This window comes from Melospiza georgiana, chromosome 1 (assembly GCF_028018845.1).
Source record: "Melospiza georgiana isolate bMelGeo1 chromosome 1, bMelGeo1.pri, whole genome shotgun sequence".
NCBI lineage: Eukaryota > Metazoa > Chordata > Aves > Passeriformes > Passerellidae > Melospiza > Melospiza georgiana.
In genome coordinates this window covers 83,613,495-83,634,056 of record NC_080430.1, presented here as the reverse complement: position 1 = coordinate 83,634,056, position 20,562 = coordinate 83,613,495, and the positions used below count along the sequence as shown (strand labels likewise).

The window sequence follows — 20,562 nt, the reverse complement described above, 5'->3', positions numbered from 1 at the left end:
TGTGCAATTGTACAATGAATAATACCTTCTTACATTTTGTATGTAATTTTATAGAAATAAAAATGACTGAACTTTTTTCTTCCTCTACAACTGAAAATGAAAGCAATTCTTCCTTTTTGTGTGTTGTAGCTGGGCATATAGCAGAAAAATCGATGAAACTACAAATTTTACTGGAAAAATATACTGGGTTTACACAGTAAGCCTGCTTTTGTAGATGTTTTGCACATGATTTTCCATGCATCAGTTCCCAAGTTCCAGATTTATTTCTCAGCCTCCTTTATGGGATAGCTAGAGTATAATAATCTAAATACAACTCCAAGAGGAAACACAAAAGCAGCTGATTCTTATCTGATTTATTTCTTTTAAAATAAAGTTCTTGTTGCTCCTCCCATCCCTCATGGGACTTAATTGCACATGTGCTTTGGATTTCCTGATCCCACCCAAGGCTGCTTGGATAGGGATTTCTGTATTCCTTCCTATTCACCTGTCCCTACTTCCACCACTAGAATATTTATTTATTTTGCTTGAGTTTAGTTGGAAACTCATTGTGCATCCATGCAGGTCTCCTGACACCCTTGCTGTTTTCAGTATTTAATGTCTGTTTTATGACCATTTTATGTAAAAAAACCCAAAAAAACACATCAGTTTACAAAGGATTTTGTCTGCATATATATTAGCATGTGAAATTCTCCACTCAGCTTTAATTTGTCAATGCATGTGCAGAGTTTTGTCGAGTACAACTCATTCAGCTTTATTTTCTCATGCTGAATAGCAAAATATTCTATAAGTAACACCACTGTCAGATGTGTGAGAAAAGACTGGAATCATGCCTAGAGCAGTCTTCATAAATATATGATGGCATATTTTTGATCTTCTATGAACATACAGAATTATTGTTTCTTCAGACCTGTCCTGACATATTGTAAAAGCTTCATTAATAAATCCTAACATAATTAAAGTAAGAAAAAATGCCACTGTGAAAGGTTTTGTGTGAATTTGACAGTATAAAACTTAATTCAGACATTTTTATTGCCTAGGTATTCAGAAAACAAGAGCATGCATAATTCTACTGAGTAACAAAAATAACCATGCACCTAGGAGTCAGAAAGAGTTTTGTGGTAGGAGGCCCCCAGCCAGGTAATAATTGGCATTGACTCCATGATCCAGAAGCCATGAAAGACACTTTATTATTATAAATCTACAGTTCTTACAGAAAAAATGGTGGATCTAAGACCTGATTGGTCTCCAAGTGAAAACCTCACACACTATTGGTGGCTGTCAATAACACACTCTAGAGAACCATACCTATGGTTACTGGAAGAGAGATAATTGTTTGAATTCTTTTCCTCTAAGTTTCGCGGGATTTTTCTGGGAAAGTCTTTGCACACTCTCTGAGGCCAGAGAGCTTCTGCCTCAGAGTTTCCCTGAGAAACGCTTCATCTCATCAATGGAAAGTTCATCACTTCCCTCAAAGTCTCTCCTCTTCATTTCATAGTTCTCGTATTAACAAAGTGGGGGGAAAAAGTAAAGAACAGTTTGATCTTTCATCATTTCAGGTCCCTGAGATGAGTGGGAAGAGGCACAGAATCACTCTCAGAATTGCCCAAATATTTAGGTAAAGACTTGGAGCTTATGAGCTATTATCCTTACAAGCAGGATTCCCACAGACAGATACCCTAGAAGCAATGCTGAGTAAAAATACTGGGCAGCTACTGCATTTTCCACTCAACATGGCTCAGAATGAATTCATTCTGTCATTCATATTTAAATGCAATTAACAGAAACCAATGTCACATAAATGTATCAGACACTGGATTTAATTTAAAATACTCAATTCAAAGACTCAGAAAGTAATAAATATATAACAGTATAAATATGGTGGATTTTTTCCCAAAACAATGGAAAACGTTTAACTTAATCTCCATCCTAAGTCTAGAAATATTTACTGATTAATCAAATTATCTCCAAGGTGATTTCAAAATTCTGAAAACTCATGCTCACCTTAGTTTTCATTTAGAAACAAAAGTATTAAGAAACTGACTCACATAGCACATAAAAATGGTCAATGCTACAATGAAGTTGTTATTTAACAAATAATTAACAGAAATTTGTTTTGCTTCTGACGCAGTTACTGGTTTCTCCTAGAAGTGATTTCCATAAGGTTGCTTTATCCTGGGTACCCACATATATATGAAATTCTGAGATTTTCTCAGGTCTTTCATTTGATTTTTAATAAACCTAACTGAATCACACAGTTTAAAACCTGAACAGTTTTGTGGCTGACTATTTCTGACTACTGAAATGGTAGCCGTACCTGGGAAAAAAAAAACCTGTAGGTTTTCATCAAGGAGGTAATTTTCAAAATTGAATATAGACATAACTGAAGGTATAAATATTAACCTCTAGTACAACTCCTTTTTTATTTTTTTTCCTTTGAACTATTTAGTTTTCATTACTTATATAAATCTGAATTGTTATAAATATCTCAATATACATGAGGCCCAGGTACGGACCCTGTAATTTCTCAATTTTCTATAACTTTGTAATGGTCTGTTCTTCGCTTTTGGTATTTTGATTATTTGTTTGGGAAAACAGTATACCAACCACCATTACATCCCTGATTTGGAAAAGCAAATAATTTTTTTCCCAGGCACTTGAGCAAACATACAACATTCAGAAGTACTGACTGAAGAAGATAGTATTAAAATCAGGGAAGAAAAAAAAGGGAAAAAACCAAACATACAGGACATAAACTTATAACCAACTCCATAATAGATCAGCCCATATTCAATTCAGCCTTGCTTAAGTATGCACAATAGTGGTCATACTCTTCAAGTTCATATTGTTTGCAGTGTTCAGAAACCATGACTGAAAGAGCTTGACACACATTTTGCATACTATTTACTCACAATGGAAGCCTGTCGCATATGTGTGATGTAGAAAAAAAATCTTATTGTCAAATTCAATAGAGATATTTAACCATTAAGAGATACTTAACCAAAAAACTTAACCAAAAAAAAAAAAAAAAAAAAAAGAAAGGTGGCATTTATTCATTTATTCTTCCCTGTGCACTCAATAATCTTCCTCAGGAGCATCAGAAAGTTCAGAACTCAGGTATCAGTGGATCCAGTGCTTGGGTGTAGAGCTATCCCCATCCACCAGACAGAGAGCCTGAACACCTAAGCTCAGACTCCTAGCTCCATTTTGAGGACAAACACCTGAAAGTACCATGATCTGAAGGCAGGCAAACTTGAAGTAAAATACTGACATCATAAACAGCGACATTATTTCTCTTAATTGCTTTATGGGTAAGATTATGTCCTTTAGAGGGCAATTCCCAAATCCACTGAGCATTTGGGAATTGCTTGTGGTCTGCAGGGGTCTAGATTTGCCTGCCTTCAAATAAATTCAAAATAATAGCTATACAAAAAATTTAATACAAAAATCTCATATATGTGTCTAAACCCAGATATTTCAAAGGACATTTAACTTTTAGTTTTAATAAATTGATTGATTTCCATAGTTTGACATGATTTATCACTCCCAGACCTGACAGCAGAAGCATCATATTGAGGTACCACATGCCAAAACAGAAGAGAACTAAAATCTGGTAAGGAAAAGGCAGCAGAAAAATAAGGATGAGGTAAAATGAAGGCAAAAAGGGTCCCAAAATACTGGATAAGCCCATCAGAGTAAAACAACTTTCAATCTCAATTTAGAACAGGTCTAGCTTCCTATGCTATGACTAAGTTTGTCTCTCTCAAACATTTAAGAGCAACAATCCACCTTATAAATTGGGCTGACCAGGCAAGCACACATTGGAAGCAACCCTCTCTTTGTGCCCTGAACCATTTAGGAGAGTAGAACCCTGCCTCCCACACATTCCTGCATGGAATCCTGACCCACCAATGTTCTTGTTACAAGTTCCTCAAATCCATCCTTCTACCTACGTTATAGCGACGTGTCCATGTCTCTCAGCCTCAGTATGGCTCCTTTGTTTCCTCAAAAGGTTAAAAAGCCTGAGTTTTCCTTAACTGTAGCAGCAAAAAACTTATCTCCTAACCTTGAAAATATTTACACCTCTTCACAAGGAATGAAGGGAACAGAACCTTTTGCCTTATGGAAATAGCCAGTTCTTCCCATAGTTCAGCAGTTGGGTGCATCCTTTAAAGTCAAAGACTCCTTAGAGCTGAGGGTCAAGATGTGTATCTTAAATTTTTCTCTCCTGTGGCAAGGGAATATGAGACTGCTCCACCATTTTTCTATTACTCTAAGTGTTGATCTTCTAAATTTTATCTTTTTTTTTTATTTCAACAACCAATTGCAGGGGACACCACAGACCAAACAATGCCTTTTTGCCAAGTACTGATGATCACTAACACGCAGGTGTAAGATGAACTCATCTCCTCTCTGTAGCATCACCCAAAAACATCAATGCCCTATCCCACCTAACCTTGCAGAACTGTCCAATGGATCTCTGCAGTACTACAAAAGACAATTCTCCCCGTGGCTAAAAAATGTGTCCTTAAGCCTGCTCTTTAAATATGTGCGACATACAAACTGTGGTTGGAACTCTAATTAACTGTTATAGGCCAGAACACACAATGCATTTCCATGGCAGGAACTATCATGGTCTCTAAGCAAAAATCAATAAACATGTTTGCAGACACTCTGTTACAGATATCATGTCTTCCAGAGCACACTGTATATTCCATTTCTTTTCTAAATTGCTCAACACTGCAGCATCCAGTTGCCAAAGAGCTGGGACTCTCCATCAGCAACTGCTTGTGGCAAATTCTCCACCTGACAAGACAATATGAGAATTAAGGCAATCTGCCTTCAGTCTCTATATTAGTTTTTCTGCTGTCATTTTCTAGAGTTTCCTAACATTTCTGAACTTTCTCAGTATAGAGGTGACACTGAAAGAGGCTGATAGTCAAAGAGAGCTTGTGTCCCTCCATAAATATCACCCCGTTGTCATGGGATGCTGTGTGAGTCCAGAATTAGCTGAAGTGTGCCAGGGTTGTATACAGCCCGAAGATTTGGAAAGCAGCAGCCTGATTTATTTTCAAACAGATTCTACTTGGTGATTACTCTTGTGTGATTGTAATGATTTATAGTTTTAGTGAAAACACGAACAAGTGTCACCTTCTGAGAGAAAGCCATTTCCACAATTACCTTTTGTGCATGTAATGCAGTGTGGCTGACCACCATAGATAATACCCACTATCAGGAAGGGTGAAATTATTCCACTATAAAATCCAAATCAGCTGTTTCAGGAGTATCAGCTGTAAAATGTACACAAATACTTTTTGATATCACCTCTACTTGTCATGAGAATGAATGCCCTCTTATTATATCATCAGGAGATTCAGCCTTCCCCTTTCTCCTTAAAAAAACCAAACAAAGGAAAGAAAAAAATACACAAAAACAAACCTCAAAAATTTTAATACCTAAAGAAAACAGAAGCTTTACTCCAGTGCAAGGGGAAAAATTTTAGTACCTATTTTGCTTCTTTACAACAAAACCAGAACAGAAGTTTACTGTAAACATAAAAGAAATGCAGCCTAACAAGCAGAGGTAGGGAGGAAAAAAAAAAAAAAAAAAAAAAAAGATAATAAAAAGAATAAAAAGCTGTGTCTTGGCCAAATGGATTCATTTGTCTAGGAGTACACTTGCACAGGTATTTTAGTATGGCACAAAAAAAAGACAGAACAGCAAATAAATGAAGAATAACATCTCTGCCTGGTTTTCTTTCTCTACTCTTTTCCTCCATCTCTGAAAATACTAACACATACAGATAAGCCAAACCAGCAGCAAAGCCCTGCCAATTTGCCAGCACTCTTCTTCAGTTAGATGCTTTTTAAATTTACATGACAAATTTCAACTGTACGGAAGGGTAGGAAATTACAAATGCAGGAGACTAAAACCCTCCAAAATTTTGTAGAAGCCAAGTGTAAATGAATAACAAGCAGAAATGAGCAGAAGAGTAACACATCCAGTTGGCTGCCCTGCATGCCCTCTCTACAGTTTTTTAGTGGGGGTACGGATATGAACTTAAAACACCACACAGAGGAAAAAACCCTTAAACAATTAGCTGATATGTGTAGCCACACCTCTGCAGATGAAAAATCCCACACATGGAAAGAAAATTCAGAATGCAGAGTGAATCAGAACTTGGCCAAATACAACCTAAATGGTTTTGGAACAGTAGCCATCCTCTAATATACAGGTGAAGCTAAGAGCACCAGCTGTTCAAATAACTGTTTCCAGAAATTTTTTTTTTAGCAGAAATGAAGCACTGCCTGCTAGTAACTGATTTCTGCACAAATATGTTGTAAAGGGAATATCAGGATTTGTGTGATCTAACATGATTTATCTAGGTTTAGGATCTAACATGCTTTATCTAGCTTTCAGCTGCATGTAAAAGAGGTCATTTGGGTAAAGATTAGATATGTGAAATTACTCACTGCTAGCTGAATTCATCCTTTTCTGGCTTCAATGAAGTTTTACATTTGGTCAGTAACTATTGTTATGCAAGCAGCAAACAAGCTAATGACAATACTATTGGGATCCCAGAAAAATAATTGGAATACACTAGCCACCAAGTCCATCCATACCTCCTACAAAGGACTAGCTCTGGCTTCACAAATACTTACAAAACTTCTTTAAATTTCCAATACTCTAATTTAATTATTTGTGCACTTATTGTACAATCAAATCCAACAATCTGCCACCAGGGAGGGACCAACAAGAGGAAGAGGTACTTGACAGCAGTAGCATTGTGATACGTAGATGTACCACCCTTTGCCTTTTCTTAACTTTTTTCTTTTTTAAACCCTGTTCTCAGCACCAATTTAGACAAAATGTAACAGTCCAAATACCTCTGCACATTTTACTCATGCCTAGCACCAAAACAGACACTTGCACCAGCTCTATTATTTTTTGGTCACTCTGTGTGATTTGGTCACCTCAGTGTTCTTTGGAAAGTTTTACAAGCACAAGTTGCTCCCCTCACTTCCAACATTTTGAGGAACTTGGGACAGCATCAAAAGTAACACAAACTTATGCACTCTGCTTATCCATTGTGTGTCCTAGACACAAATGTAAAGGGCCTAAGGAGAAACAGTATTTTCGTGAATGATGACACCTTCACATAAAAAAGAGAGAAAAGTGCCTATAAAAGGAAGGAATGCTCTCTATTCCTCTCACCCTTAAATAGATACCAGGCACAGGAGAACCCACGAGTTTTTTCATTTGTTTTTTCTGGTTTTCCCCTGCTTAGACACTCAAATAGAATGTAAAATCTCAGCCTTCTTGGCATTTCAATATTGCCAAACTATGATTGTCATCAGCTAAGGACATCCTTACTTGAGGTCCCTTATGCCTTAAAGTGTGATATCAGAGAAAATATTTCTTTCATTTCCTTTTCAGCACAGTTGCTTCACCCCAAAATAAAATGATGATTCATCGGGTTTTCTTCATGTATTTCACAAATAGGGCATGTGTTACACAAATAGTGACTGTAAGTAAAATACAACACAAAATAAATTGATTGAAATACACTAAACAAAATTTTTAGAAAAATAAGTAAGTGGCCTTTTAAGGATTCTATTTATTTAGTGACTTGGAAAACTTAAGGTTAAAATATTAAAGCTTCATTCCCTTTATCTCTGAATTTGTTGATTATGAGTGCTTATTATGAGCATAAAGTAAAGATTTGATCCTACATAACTACTTACAACTTTTGATTTTGTTCATAGCAAAGGGAACTCAAGAGCACTGACCCAAAAATTAACTGTAAGGAGAGTCTGAGTGATTTGTGCCTCCTTTTTTTATAGACTTGGCTAAGTACCACCTTAACCAAAGACAAACTAAGGTTATAAAGGCTTCTCACAAAAGATATATTAACCCCTGTTTATAACAATAGCAAACAATTGTTATTTTCAAAATGGAATTACAACCCTGGTGAGGATTTGATTTATTTAAAAATATTTTGAATTTTTTTTTAATTATACTCTGTATTAAAATTCAGGTAAAGTCTGAAAAAGCATTTCAGGTTATACATATGAATTTTTTTAAAACCTCAATCATGGAATAAAATTCTCTCTTTATTTCTCATAGGTACACACAAAACATACACTCAAAGAACAGTATAATTTACTTAACTCATTATTTAGCCTACCATCTAACCATTGATGTCTCTTAACAAAGTATGTAACATGTAGTTCAGACACTCTTGACACATGCAAACAATAGCAAGAATTCCCTTAGGTAAAATTTGTTCTCCAAAGTAGCTCCTTTTCCAGAAAATTCATAGTTCCAATCTTGCCTTTAATTCCTCGACTGCCTCGCTAATACATGTGCATGTATAAACACACAAACAAATCTATAAACAAAAATCCTCAAGATTCCAGAATTTAAAGTTGAATAACACACATTTAAAAAAAACAAACTATGATCTTCTTAGCCTGTATAAAGAATCCAATTTGAATCTTGCAGCAAAAAATGAGATAAAATTGCCTTTAAACGTGGACTCTGAGGTGTGTGTTGTTCTAACTGAGAGATGTCAAGGTTCAGAACGAGAATAAGACATGTGGTGAGCTATGTAAATACAGAAGCAGGTGGAACAGGCTTATATTCAACCTTCTGGGCATCCCAAATAGCACATAGACTTCATAGAGGAAACATTTAAATGAGAAAGGCAAACTCAAGCATGTGCCCTACAAATGCCTTAATGACCTGAGTTAATAAAGAATTTCACCTTATGGAAGAAGAAAAGATGTACACTTTGTACGTTTGTCAAAAGATTATGCAGGCTGATTTATATTGTTTACGGCAACTATAGCATAAAGACTTATAAACCAGCATGTATTAGCTTTTTATTCTTTACAGACACATCAGAAAATTTGTCATGCAGGTAGACACAAATAAATGTTTGAATTTTGAATCTCTCATTTCAAAAAATTGGAAAAAAGAAAAGGTGAGAACAGATACTGGTGACAGCCACCCACCAAATAATGCCAAAGCCCCACTGTTACTGCTGACCTTTCCTAGACGTCATGGTTTTTTGAGTACATTTTTGAAAATAAATTTACTCATTTAAAAACTACTATTTAGATTTCTGCTTTTATATTTTAAGAAATATAACAGAGTTTTCAGAAAACATAGCTTTCATCTTGGCCAATGTTTTTATGGATCATTCTACTGTTACTTGAGGTGAGCAATAACAAAGCAAAGCTTACAAAACAAATCCATGCAGAGTCAGGCCTTCTCTGTCTGTGAGCCTGCTATTGCTGCAGAGAGATAAAATATTTGCCCCTCTACAACCCCAACGAGTGCTTCTTCCCTAATCCATAATCATTATACATGCATTGTTCCAACAGGCAGCTTTGAACAATTTGACTCTTCGGCTTCTCCGTCAAGAGCTTAAAAGGTTTTCACTTGCTCTATTTTTCTTTATTCTTCTACACAAAGAAAATTGCTGAGATACATCAAATACTGGTTTGCTAAAGATATTATCATATGGAACTTGCTTATTCAAACAACATGCTCTTCCTATAAAGCACAGAACCATGACATGTGGGATGACAACTTTGATGCACCCACAATGGGCGGCGATGTCTCAGCACACAGCGCCAGCTCATGTTTAAATGCACATCCTGTCTGATGCACTCTGGAAGCACATTGACCCCACTTTTACAAGGGATTAACTTCCACTAAACTGGTGGAAACAGGACCCTTTTAATAGATGTTCTGCATTTCTTTTGTGATAACTTGAATTTCAAATGGATGTCTGGTTTTGGTTTGGATTTTTGGTTTTTTCCGAGGAAGATTATCTTGTGTTTACAAACTATTTTCCAGTCATACACTTGTAAAAGATAGGACACACACATATTTTTCCTCAAAGAAATTTCTGAAAAAGTTTGCAAACAGGAAGTCATTATTTAATGCATTCCCTTTTAGAAAGCTTTCCTATTACAAAACAAAATCTGGTAATCTTGCAAAGTCTGATGATGCTCCAAAAGAACACTTTGTTTATAAAATGCCTATCTTTCCAAAAATACAGAGAAATTTGTAAACAGAATATTTTCAAATATGCTTTTGCAATAAATGAGATTATTACTGTCGCAGTTTATTACATGTAACATGAAGACTATTGTCTTCCCAGTGGCAGTGTGTGCACAAACTAATATATTCCAACAGACAGTTAGGCACGACAGGTGAGGGAATGAACTTGGACAAAAATAACTGATGTGCGTCAATGGTCAAAATTTAGTTTGAGGTATTCCCTTTGTTTTCCAGAGAGAAATGTACAATAAGAAAGATTCAACTGATTAATCAGCTATTATCAAAAAAAAAACCCAAAAACCAAAGGGGTAATGCTAAGGAAATAAAGTTATAAGGGTCTAATTGAAAACTATAGATAAGTAGGATGCAAGTTGTTCCAATTTGCTTCCATGTTGGAAGTATTTGCTGTGCAAGAGAAAAAGTCAGTAGTTTTTCTCCTGATTCCCACACATAATAGCAAAACTATAAAATAAATAACTAAAATAGAGCTTGAGCAATTTTCTAAGATAATTAAACAACAGGTATATGGATTGTCTAGTTTCTAGCTTTTTTTGTCTTGTTATTAAGCTATGCTGAAAGCCTCTAATAGCTAGCACTTCACTATGTGCCCCTTTTCCAGATGTGAAAACGTGGTTTATTAGCTTGTGAAACATCTGCATGTTTTTACAAAAGCTGGCTCATGCTAAAAAAAAAAAGAAAAAAAATCAAAGCAAGCAACATAAGTAGGATTAAAGGAGACTTTTTTTACATTATTACTATGACAAAAACTGTGTGAAGAAAAATAAATATTAAAATTTCTTCTGTTTGTACATAAAATGTTCAAGTGCTCAGTCCCTTGCCAAAGAAACGCTAACTAGCACATAAAGTACTAACAGGTTAAACCACAACAAGCTTTATTTTTCCACTGAAATTCCATCATTTTGTTCTGCTAGGATTTCATACATCTTTTGCTTTGCTTCTCACTTTTGTTCCTGCCTCTTTTAACCATAATACCAGATTACAAGACAAGACCTGAGTGTGTTGTTTAGCATGTTTGGAAGTCCTAAATAATCCACCCTACAAATTAAAACAAAGGTTTCAGTCACCTATCAGCTGATTTGGAGCTGCCAAAACTAGCATATCCAAGGAAACACATCTTTTGGATAATGGCTGTCCTGAGGCACTCTAACAGAATTAGAAGTGAAGTAGAAGGAAAGAAAAGGAAGTTAAGATCTGGGAAGAAAAAATATGAAGGAGTAATAATGGTAGGCTTGAAAATAAGGGGGAAAAATTGAATACTAGGTGTAGAGACAGTAAAGACATACTGGTGAAAGAAAAACAAAAAGAACACTTTTGATTTAGAAAGACAAGTTTTCTAAAGATTTGTTGAAGAATATTAGAAGATACTGAGGCAAAGAAGTGGCACTACAATACTGAAGATAAAATAAGAAACTTTTCTAAAAGTCAACTTGAGAAGACTGTTTAAAGGTGTAAGACTGAAACCCAGTAACCTGCTATAACAGCAGGTTATAGTAACTTACTATAACTATCAGCAGTATGATTTCTGTGCTCAGCTTGTAGTGTTTTTCTGATTGATTGGAGTGAGAAGGGGTCTCTTTGAATCAGCACAATTATAAACCTCTGTAATTTACAGATTTCTCCCTCATTAGTGAATTCAGCCTACTGATGCATGTCCTAACAAGGGAAAGCCATGAACTTCAATCTATGCATAGCAGCATAAACTGCAACAGCACCTCTTAGTGTAGTCTGTCAGCAAGAATCTTTAGCACTTGAATTATTTGTCAGGATATTGATCATGGCACAGAAGATGAAAGTAGGCAGCCCAAATTCTGTATATTAAAAGTGCTTGGTGTGTCACAGCTTTAAACATCAGCAACAAAACTTAATATTTATTAATATTGTAATTTTGATTAAATATAAGCTAACATCAGATATTGTTTCTATAATGGCAAATGAAATCTGAAAGTCTAATTAAAACATACACAAGTTATTTCACAAATCACAAGGACAGCCTTACCTGAAAGCATTTTACTTTTCTGTACTCAGCTGTGTATAGTATTACTTCATGAATTAATAGGGACAGTACTGAACCTAAAGGTAGTTAATTTTAAATTGTATTAATGAATACTATGAAAATCCACTCTAAAAAAATCACAGCAGAGTAAGGCAACATCAGATCTGTATGGCCTGGGACAAAGGCTAATCTGGAATTAAAAGGGATAATATGACTTATATAATAAGGGGGCCAGAAAAAGGACAAAAACAGATGCATATTTATGTGTAGCTATGAAGCTCATGAATATCTTGATTATCTGCTTTAAAACATCTGTTTACCTTCATCTTGCAGAGGAATTCAGGAAACAGAAATAAAACATACCTGTATTAGAGAGAGATCCTCAAGATTCAATCTGAAGAGGTAGTTTCTGGGGGTTAAAAACATAGCAGATAAAAATGAATTGTTACTAATGTTTCAGTGAAAAACCCAAATGTTACCACTGTTTAAATAAAAACATAATTAATTACTATAAAGGCAGAAAGAAATTTAGAAGTGACAGGTATTCAGGGCTTCAGATTCTTTCAGAGGCTGTCTTAATACGCAGCCCTTTGGGATAAGGACTAAGTTAATTTCTAAAACAGATCTTCAGTCTGAAGGTCTGGCTGAACATGAATGAAGTAGATATTTATACTGCATGCATGTACATCTGATTCATTGCTGCATTCATTGTTCTTTTAGAATCAACGGGAAGAAATACTCAGAGGTTTGGCAGATCCATGGCACCAGTGCTGGATGGCTCCATCAGAACACACGGACAGGCTAAAGCTCTCCATTCCTCCCCACAAAGATGGGAACTTCATGCAATTAGCTCAGCCACATGCATGTAAACTTTGAAGCACAGGATCCCAGTATGATGGCAAATCTGTACAAGCCCATGAGGTTTCACAATTTGGAGCAAAGTCTTGTCCTATGTGGTCTCACGCTTCTCCAAAGCCTAAGAATGTTTTCACACAGACAGCAGGAGCTACACGCAGACCAACCAAGAACAGGTTTCAAAAGCCTGCACATCTATTGCAAAAATATTTCTCATCCTGCCTTTTCTCTACAGCAGCATCACTGCACCTACAGACCTTGGGAGGGGTCCAGACAAACCACAAGCAAGAAATATTCCTCCTCTGACATTACTTTCTTTCTTTCTTAGTTCTTATCACACCTCTTCTTCTTCTTTTCATTATTCATTTTTTCTACTGCATCTTCCCAGAAGTAATATCCCATAGTCCTCTTTTGCCTATTACATTGTTTAAAACAATTCTGATTTTCCAATGCTACTACAGAGTGATAAAATTTTAGAGATGAAAATAAAAAGGATTTTTAAATAATAATATAAATTACTTCCATCCTAATTTATTCATAACAAATATGCTACACAATTGATAAGATTTTTAAAAATTCACTTCAAGTAAAAAAACCCACAAATGCTAAAGAGATGAGTGAATTTAAACTTGAACTTTAAATATTTGCAATATTCATCAATGATTTGCAATATTAAATCCATGTAATTTATAGGTGCTTAATCAAAATTAAAATTAGGCCAATTTTTTTATATAATAATTCTAATTCCTTTCCAAGAGGTATGAGGTATTGTTAATGGGCACAGAACCTGTAGTTTACATCTCTATTATTTTTTTTTTAATGAGACAGCAGAGTAAGGGAGAAAAGCAAAACCAAAATCTGTCTAACTCAGAAAGATAACCACCATGGATATCATGGCTGTCTTTATTTATGGACTCTCAGAAACAGCTATGAGTATTTATTTATTGACTCTGGTACATGTATGGTCTACTTAAATTGTGGCTGTACATGAACCATCTCACTAGTCTTTCCTAGGAGTACTGCTAAACAAAATGCAGGAGGTGGGGTATTAAGAGCAAGAATCACGTGAAAGTAAAATAAAGAAAATATTTATTATTATACAGTTAAATCAGCACAAAGAAATAGCTATAATGCTTGAGTTTGCGTCATGAAGAGACCTGAAGTGGATAAGCAAAGAAAACAGTACTTTGCACAACAACGTGTACACACACAAAGCTTCACCAACAAGTTACATGGACGTGGACTTGAAAGACTGTCACCAAAACAGCAGGAACTAATGCATTGTAGTCTTTCTAGCACTTCTACACTCCCTATCTAAGGGCAAAAAATATCTTCACTTTCACAGAATGTCTTGCCCAGAAGTATTCAGCAGGGAGCAGAAATACTTGGTCTGCCCCTCATCTTGGTGCATTTAAACTTTCATCACCCATCACTGTACTTCTTTCACTCCAATATGAATGAAACCAACTTCACCGCTGGTGCAAAACAACTTTTTTTTTTCTTCCAGAGAAAATGAACTGAATCCTCAGCAGGTATTAATTGCTCTCTTAACTCAGTGGTATCAAATGGCACATAAATGCCCCATCTCACTCTACAAATAAATGCACTCTCTGTTGCAGAATATGTGGGCAGTCTCATCTCACATGTTAAGTTTTCGGGACCGCAGTTCATACAGATTTCAATTGCTATGTGTACTTCATCTTCAGATATCTGCTGAAAATTTTTGCCTGATGAGGTCTTTTTAGGACAGATTATCAAATTAATAATGTTTTCTTTGTCATCTTCCATTCTGACATCAATTCATCCTGTTAAAAAGTAAGCTATTGTCCCAAACTTAAAGATTCTAAACAAATAAATGCACAAACACAGTGCTAGCCTGGAGAAAAACAGACACTCAAAAATTTTCTTGCCTTTTTTTTCCTAGAAAATGAGATTTTTATCCTATTCAGTAGAGCACAACACTTCTACACATTAATATATTCAGTGTGAAATTAGAAAAATTGATCCTATAAGTGTTAGGGAGACTAAAATGTCTACATTCATGTGAATGGTCAAGAGGCAGAGCTAATAAGTGTACATTTTTCAATTTCCTGTGGCTGCCAATAACCAATTAAAATATTTTTAGCTTTATAAAGCCAGCAGAAGGAAAATTGAACAAGAAAAGCGATGCAAAAGAGGCAGTAAAAACACCTCAGCAACATAAACTGGGCAAATGGACAGCACAGATTGACTGTGACTACATAAATAATCCTGGGCTAAGTGTCAAACTAGCACTCAGAGAGCAATCAGAGTTATTCCTACCTAGATGTGCCCACTTCAGTAAAACTTGCAGGATTTCATCTAGCTTTACAAATCCAACAGTTTAACATTTTAAAGCATGCATCACTAGAATGTGAGAACTCATTCAGAAAGCACATATATGACAAAATATCTAAAATAAAATTAAAGAAATGAGCATGACAGTAAAAAAACACATTGGAAATGTAGTATTAATAAATCTGGCAGTCCAAAGAAAAAGTCATTGCCAATTTTCATTGCATGTGCAAAGCCCTTATTCTCCTCACGAGATAGGTAACAACATTTTTTCAAAACGTTATTGAGATTATGCCCCAGACTGCCATTTTTCAACATTGGTTCAGCTTTGTTCCATGGTATTTATGCTTTGAAGGCAACAAAAAATGAGAAAAAAAAATGAAATTACATTTCTGAAGCACAGATACTACCTCTTAGCACTCAGCCCTGCTTCTTTTCCAAATATGGTGGCAACGAGCAAGACAAATTTTGCACGCTGGAACTAAACTGATTTGACACTGGCGGTAATTGGCAAATTTGTTTCCATTTGGTGCTTAATGAATGAGGAAAGCAAATATGTTACATAAATCTGCAAACAGAAGGACACTTAATGAGAAGAAAACACAACTAACACTGAGATAAAGCAACATCCTTTACTCCTTCGGAGATCCAGCAGGCAGTAAGCATTTTGCTTTATATTCACAGCACTGAACAACTCTTCTAGCTCAGCTGTTATAATTAAAACCCATTAGTCAAGAGCCTGCTCAAACCCAAGGGTAAACACTTCCACTGGTATCAGTGGGAGCTGAATGAAAGCACACAAAAAGCATGCTGCAGTCACCTTCTTCACAACAATATATTTCAATCAATTGCCATGAATACGTTCAGTATGACTACAGCTAAAAGTATAAAACTAATCTTCTGTATGTTCCTGAACAATCCAAGTAAAAAAACAATTAAAATTTTGTAAAGATTCAAAAGTATATCATGTTAGTAATGGTTGTTAAATCCAGCATTTTACCTTTTTTTGTGAAAGTGCAAGCTCTAAAAGCTGAATGGGACAACAATAAATACTTCTGTACTAGACACAGACATGAATTAGAAGAACATTAAGATGGCACACACAGTTCAGGGAGACATGGATTCAGGATTAGGCCTTTTAAAAGAAATGGCAAAATATAATAATATCGCAGAAAATCTCCATAACCCATCTTAAACCCCCACATGCATTTGCATTTGAAAGCCTGAATCCAGAAACAGGGGTTTCCGCAAACTCAGACACTCGAGGTATGACCAGACATGCTGCCAAATCTCCTGGAAATAAACCAAAAAAAGATTACTTCCTGTTCACGTCTTTCAAGACACTAACTCACATGAAAGAAGAAAATTTTATTCAATTCACTGGGAGAAAAAAGTAGTAAGACTAAAAATGTAAAGTATAAACTCCACAGGAGTCACCTATTAAGCAAAATTTCACAATTCCACAACTGAGATGGTAAAGTTCTGGATGAAAGGCAATTCTAGCTTTGCAGTGTTGTAAAGTCAGCAAGTGGAAAGAAAATTTTACAAAACCAAAAAACTGTTAAGGGCAAAAGGAGATAATCAATATAAATAAAACTATAATGTACAAAATATATTTGGTTAAATTATAAGTCTATAGGAAAAATATCTAAAAAAGCCAAGGATTATATAGTGGAAATAAAAGAAACCTAGTACAAGTGTTCTAAGTTGAATCATTTATGAAAATGGTCAAACTACAAGAACAAAAAGCAGAATGGCCAAAAGTTATATATACGTTCATTTTGCATGAAATGGAAGCCACAGCAAATGAGAAAAATGAAATGAGAGGCTTACTGATAAATGCTAAAGATGTGAAAACATCATATGCACAGAGAAAAATATTTTCTGACTAGTAGGTCTTGTTGATCCATCCTAAAAATTATGGAGAAATTATTTCTGTTGTTCTTATTGCTCTTTTTAAATAATTTCTAAAATTACAGGTTTTCTAGAGGAATGAAGACGAACCCCAGTTTATTAATATTCGAAGTGGCAAAACGAAGTCTCACACAATAAAAAGCTGACCAGTGAAACAATGAGCTTGTCAAAATGAATAAGAAAATCTCCATAGGATTCAATTATGATAGAATCCCAATAAAAACTGAATTAACCCACTCAAAGATCTTGTGAAACCCAATTTCCTTCTCTGATGCTTTCTCCTCTGGATTAGTAAATTGTGCTTTGAATCCCTGTGGTTCCTCATGCAGGCTCAGCTATGCTGAAGATCCTAGAACACAGCACTCCTGCACAGATGTTCAACAACAGCCAGATGTCACTTCTACATATTTCTTGCCATGGGCTTCTCCAGAAAAAGCAGAAAAGTACCAGGTGCCCCTGCACCTCTGGAGGTCACCCTCCTCCTGAAGTCATGCCTTGTCACCTCAAACTTCCATTATCATCTTTCTCTGTTGGCCTTGACTTCTCACACACAGCACTCAAGATCCCCCCAGCTGGCAATGGCCTCACAACATTTGACACCTGTGTGCCTCCAATGCATGCAGGTCAAGGGTGTTTCTGAGTATTATGTTGTAGTTCAGGTGAGTTTGTGAGATCATTGAGCTATTAATTTAGTAAGCTGTTGTTGGATACAACTTTATCCTGAAATACCAGCTCAACCAAAATATTAATCCTGTATTTCATAACTGTGTCTAGCCAAATCTTTATTACTTTTTTTATTGCTGCAACACATATGTCAAAGTACATGCCCCCAGTTTTTATATTTTGGCAGATATTACATATACTGTACAGTATTCACTCACATTAAGAGCCATGCAAATTCTATGTGGTCTTGTTACCATTTCATTGTTCAATATATTAATCTTCTGTTTCTTTTCAAGATTAATTTGAAATTATATTTAAACATTGTTGTTATATCTCATTCAAATGTCCCCCAACAATGGAAATGGGCTTAAAACCAGAAATTTTAGACAGTTTGAATATTTTGTGGTCTCCTACTACAGTAATTAACTTGGGCACATAGAGTTTGCTTGAGTTGCAGGTGGGGTGCAAGAAAGGTCAGCGGGAGAAGGTAAAGAGTCTAAAGTATCCACAGTTTGGATATTTTATTTTTCTTTTTTTAATAACTGAAATGACGATGACAAAAGTTCCATTTACCCCTAATAAAGGGGTCATTTCTTTTTTGTTCTAACAGACGAGAACAAAAACTCAAGTCAGCTCCAGGGCTTCTGTGATGATGCACCATGTCAGCTATTCTAATTAAAATGCCAAGACATCAAATCAGAACAAGAACAAGTAGGACTTTCGTGGAGTTAGTGAATTGCCTAGCATCACTCTGCAACAAGACTATTAACAGCATCGGTGCAAAGAAGGAGAAAACTGCAGAGTGGAACCAGGCATGAGCAGGAGACATATGAAGCTTTAGAAAATATTCAGGAGCCTGTTAGCAAGGTAGGAAAGACAAGCAGTAGGGGGGAAAAGACCTCCCTCTTTTTGCAGCACTTAGATGATAATTTCTCACAGATTTAGCATTAAACCAAACATTAGATTAGATTGTGTTAGATTAGCCCAGTTCAGTCAGTGGAAGGGCATTGATTACCCTGAGCCAAGTGTTAAATGAGCAGTGATACCCAGATGGATGTTGAAAGAATAGAGCACCAATTCGCTCTGCCTGTATGTTCTCCCTGTATCTGTAGCCCTCAAAGTGCCTTATTAACAAGAAGCTCTCAGATTCTCCAGCTGGGAGCAGACAACAGTAAAAAGCAAACCTGTGTAGTTATTTATTCCTTTATTACAGATCCTTAAGCCACTGCTAATGAATCCTTTAATTTGGATTTCTGTTATTATGGCAAGTAGTGGTAATGGTTCAAATTAATGTTCCCAAACACACATCTAATTAAGGGAGAAGCCATACTGTTGTATTCCTTCATCAGTGAGATAAGGAGTGACTGAGGCAATAAGCCACCTCAAAGCAAGACATAATTCTAAAACCCAAGTTTAATTAACTTGAAGAAGAACATACAGGAGAAAGCCACCACTATTAGGATACTCTGTGTAACAAAACAAAACAGAAAAAAAAAAAAAAAAAAAAAGGTAAGGTATATCTAAGTATGTATTATTCAATTAAAAAGAAAGTTGGATAACCTTGAGACCTATTTCTGATATTAACTATATCATTTAAAAGTGTAGCCCAACTTGAATTTAAAAAAAAAAAAAATTGAGTTCATTCATTTTAGGAATGAACTCAATCCAGGCTGCTACCAGTTCAACATTTCAAGCATAGGAGGCTTGAGAAAAGAGGATAACTTCATTTCTCATTAAAAATAGACATAATTCTTCTCATATGGTTTGAATAAAACCACTGAGAAAACAAAATAAAAAGTCACCAAGAAAGAAGAAAAATTTAAAAATTGCCCTTAACTACTGGATTTCAGACATACTTTTTGTCGACCCTCATTCAGCCAAAATGGATTAAACACTTTTAGCAATTTTTGGTTTATCAAAACTAGAGCTGCTACATGTTATGTAAATTGCCAGGAGATGAGGAGGAAAAAAACTCAATGCACAATTTGTCTGGGCAATTCACAGACTGTTGTATCCTTCCCCTAATCTGGTCTTCTCCCTCTTTAACTGACCTTCCCAAAGAAACATATGGCAAAGCACTTTCACACAGCAAAGAAGACAAGGGTGTTCTTGGAGAAATCCATTGCTCTTTAAGCCTACATTTCTGTGTTTCAAAATACAGAAATCACAATAATATTTTATTACATGCTAAATCAGTCCACCAAGTAACACAGAGAAAAATATTTCATCTGACTATTTTATTGGAATTTATCAGAATAAGATAAACAAGCAGTTTCTCATTTCCTTGAGCTTACTGAGGAGCTAATGCCCTGAGAGTAATCCTTCGCTGGTGCCACTTAATTATAAAAGTAAATTCTGCCCTGCCATATGGGTTGGCTTTTTTCTAAGAAAACAAATGAACTCCCAAGAAGGTTTCAGATTGCAATAGAACTCATTTATTTTTATCTGCCATGTCACATACAATATTAAGAACAATGCCTGGGGCATATTTTAAAGACACAGTTTCATGGGAACATGGATTGCATGATTAATGTGAAGGCACGTACTAGTGTTGGAGCGGTACCACTCACTGATGGCTGCTGGTGGTGTAAGGAAACTGAAACAAGGCCCCAACACTGACTCCAGATTAATCAACTCAATATCTACAGGAGAACTGGATGTTTTGCAAAACAAAACAAAAATTACCAACCAGTTATTACCTTCTCACAAGGAGTGGAAGACAACCTGAGGAA

At 35.6% G+C, this 20,562-nt stretch overlaps 1 protein-coding gene across 4 annotated transcripts in view; it reads right to left on the bottom strand.

The window, feature by feature from the left end:
- Positions 1-20,562, bottom strand: part of SEMA5A (semaphorin 5A) — a 314,285-nt gene that overhangs the window by 172,761 nt on the left and 120,962 nt on the right. For all 4 annotated transcript variants that reach the window (XM_058024733.1, XM_058024748.1, XM_058024741.1 and 1 more), the window contains one exon: positions 12,449-12,494. In XM_058024733.1, coding sequence (XP_057880716.1) covers positions 12,449-12,494 — 46 coding nt within the window. The remainder of the gene's footprint in view (positions 1-12,448; positions 12,495-20,562) is intronic.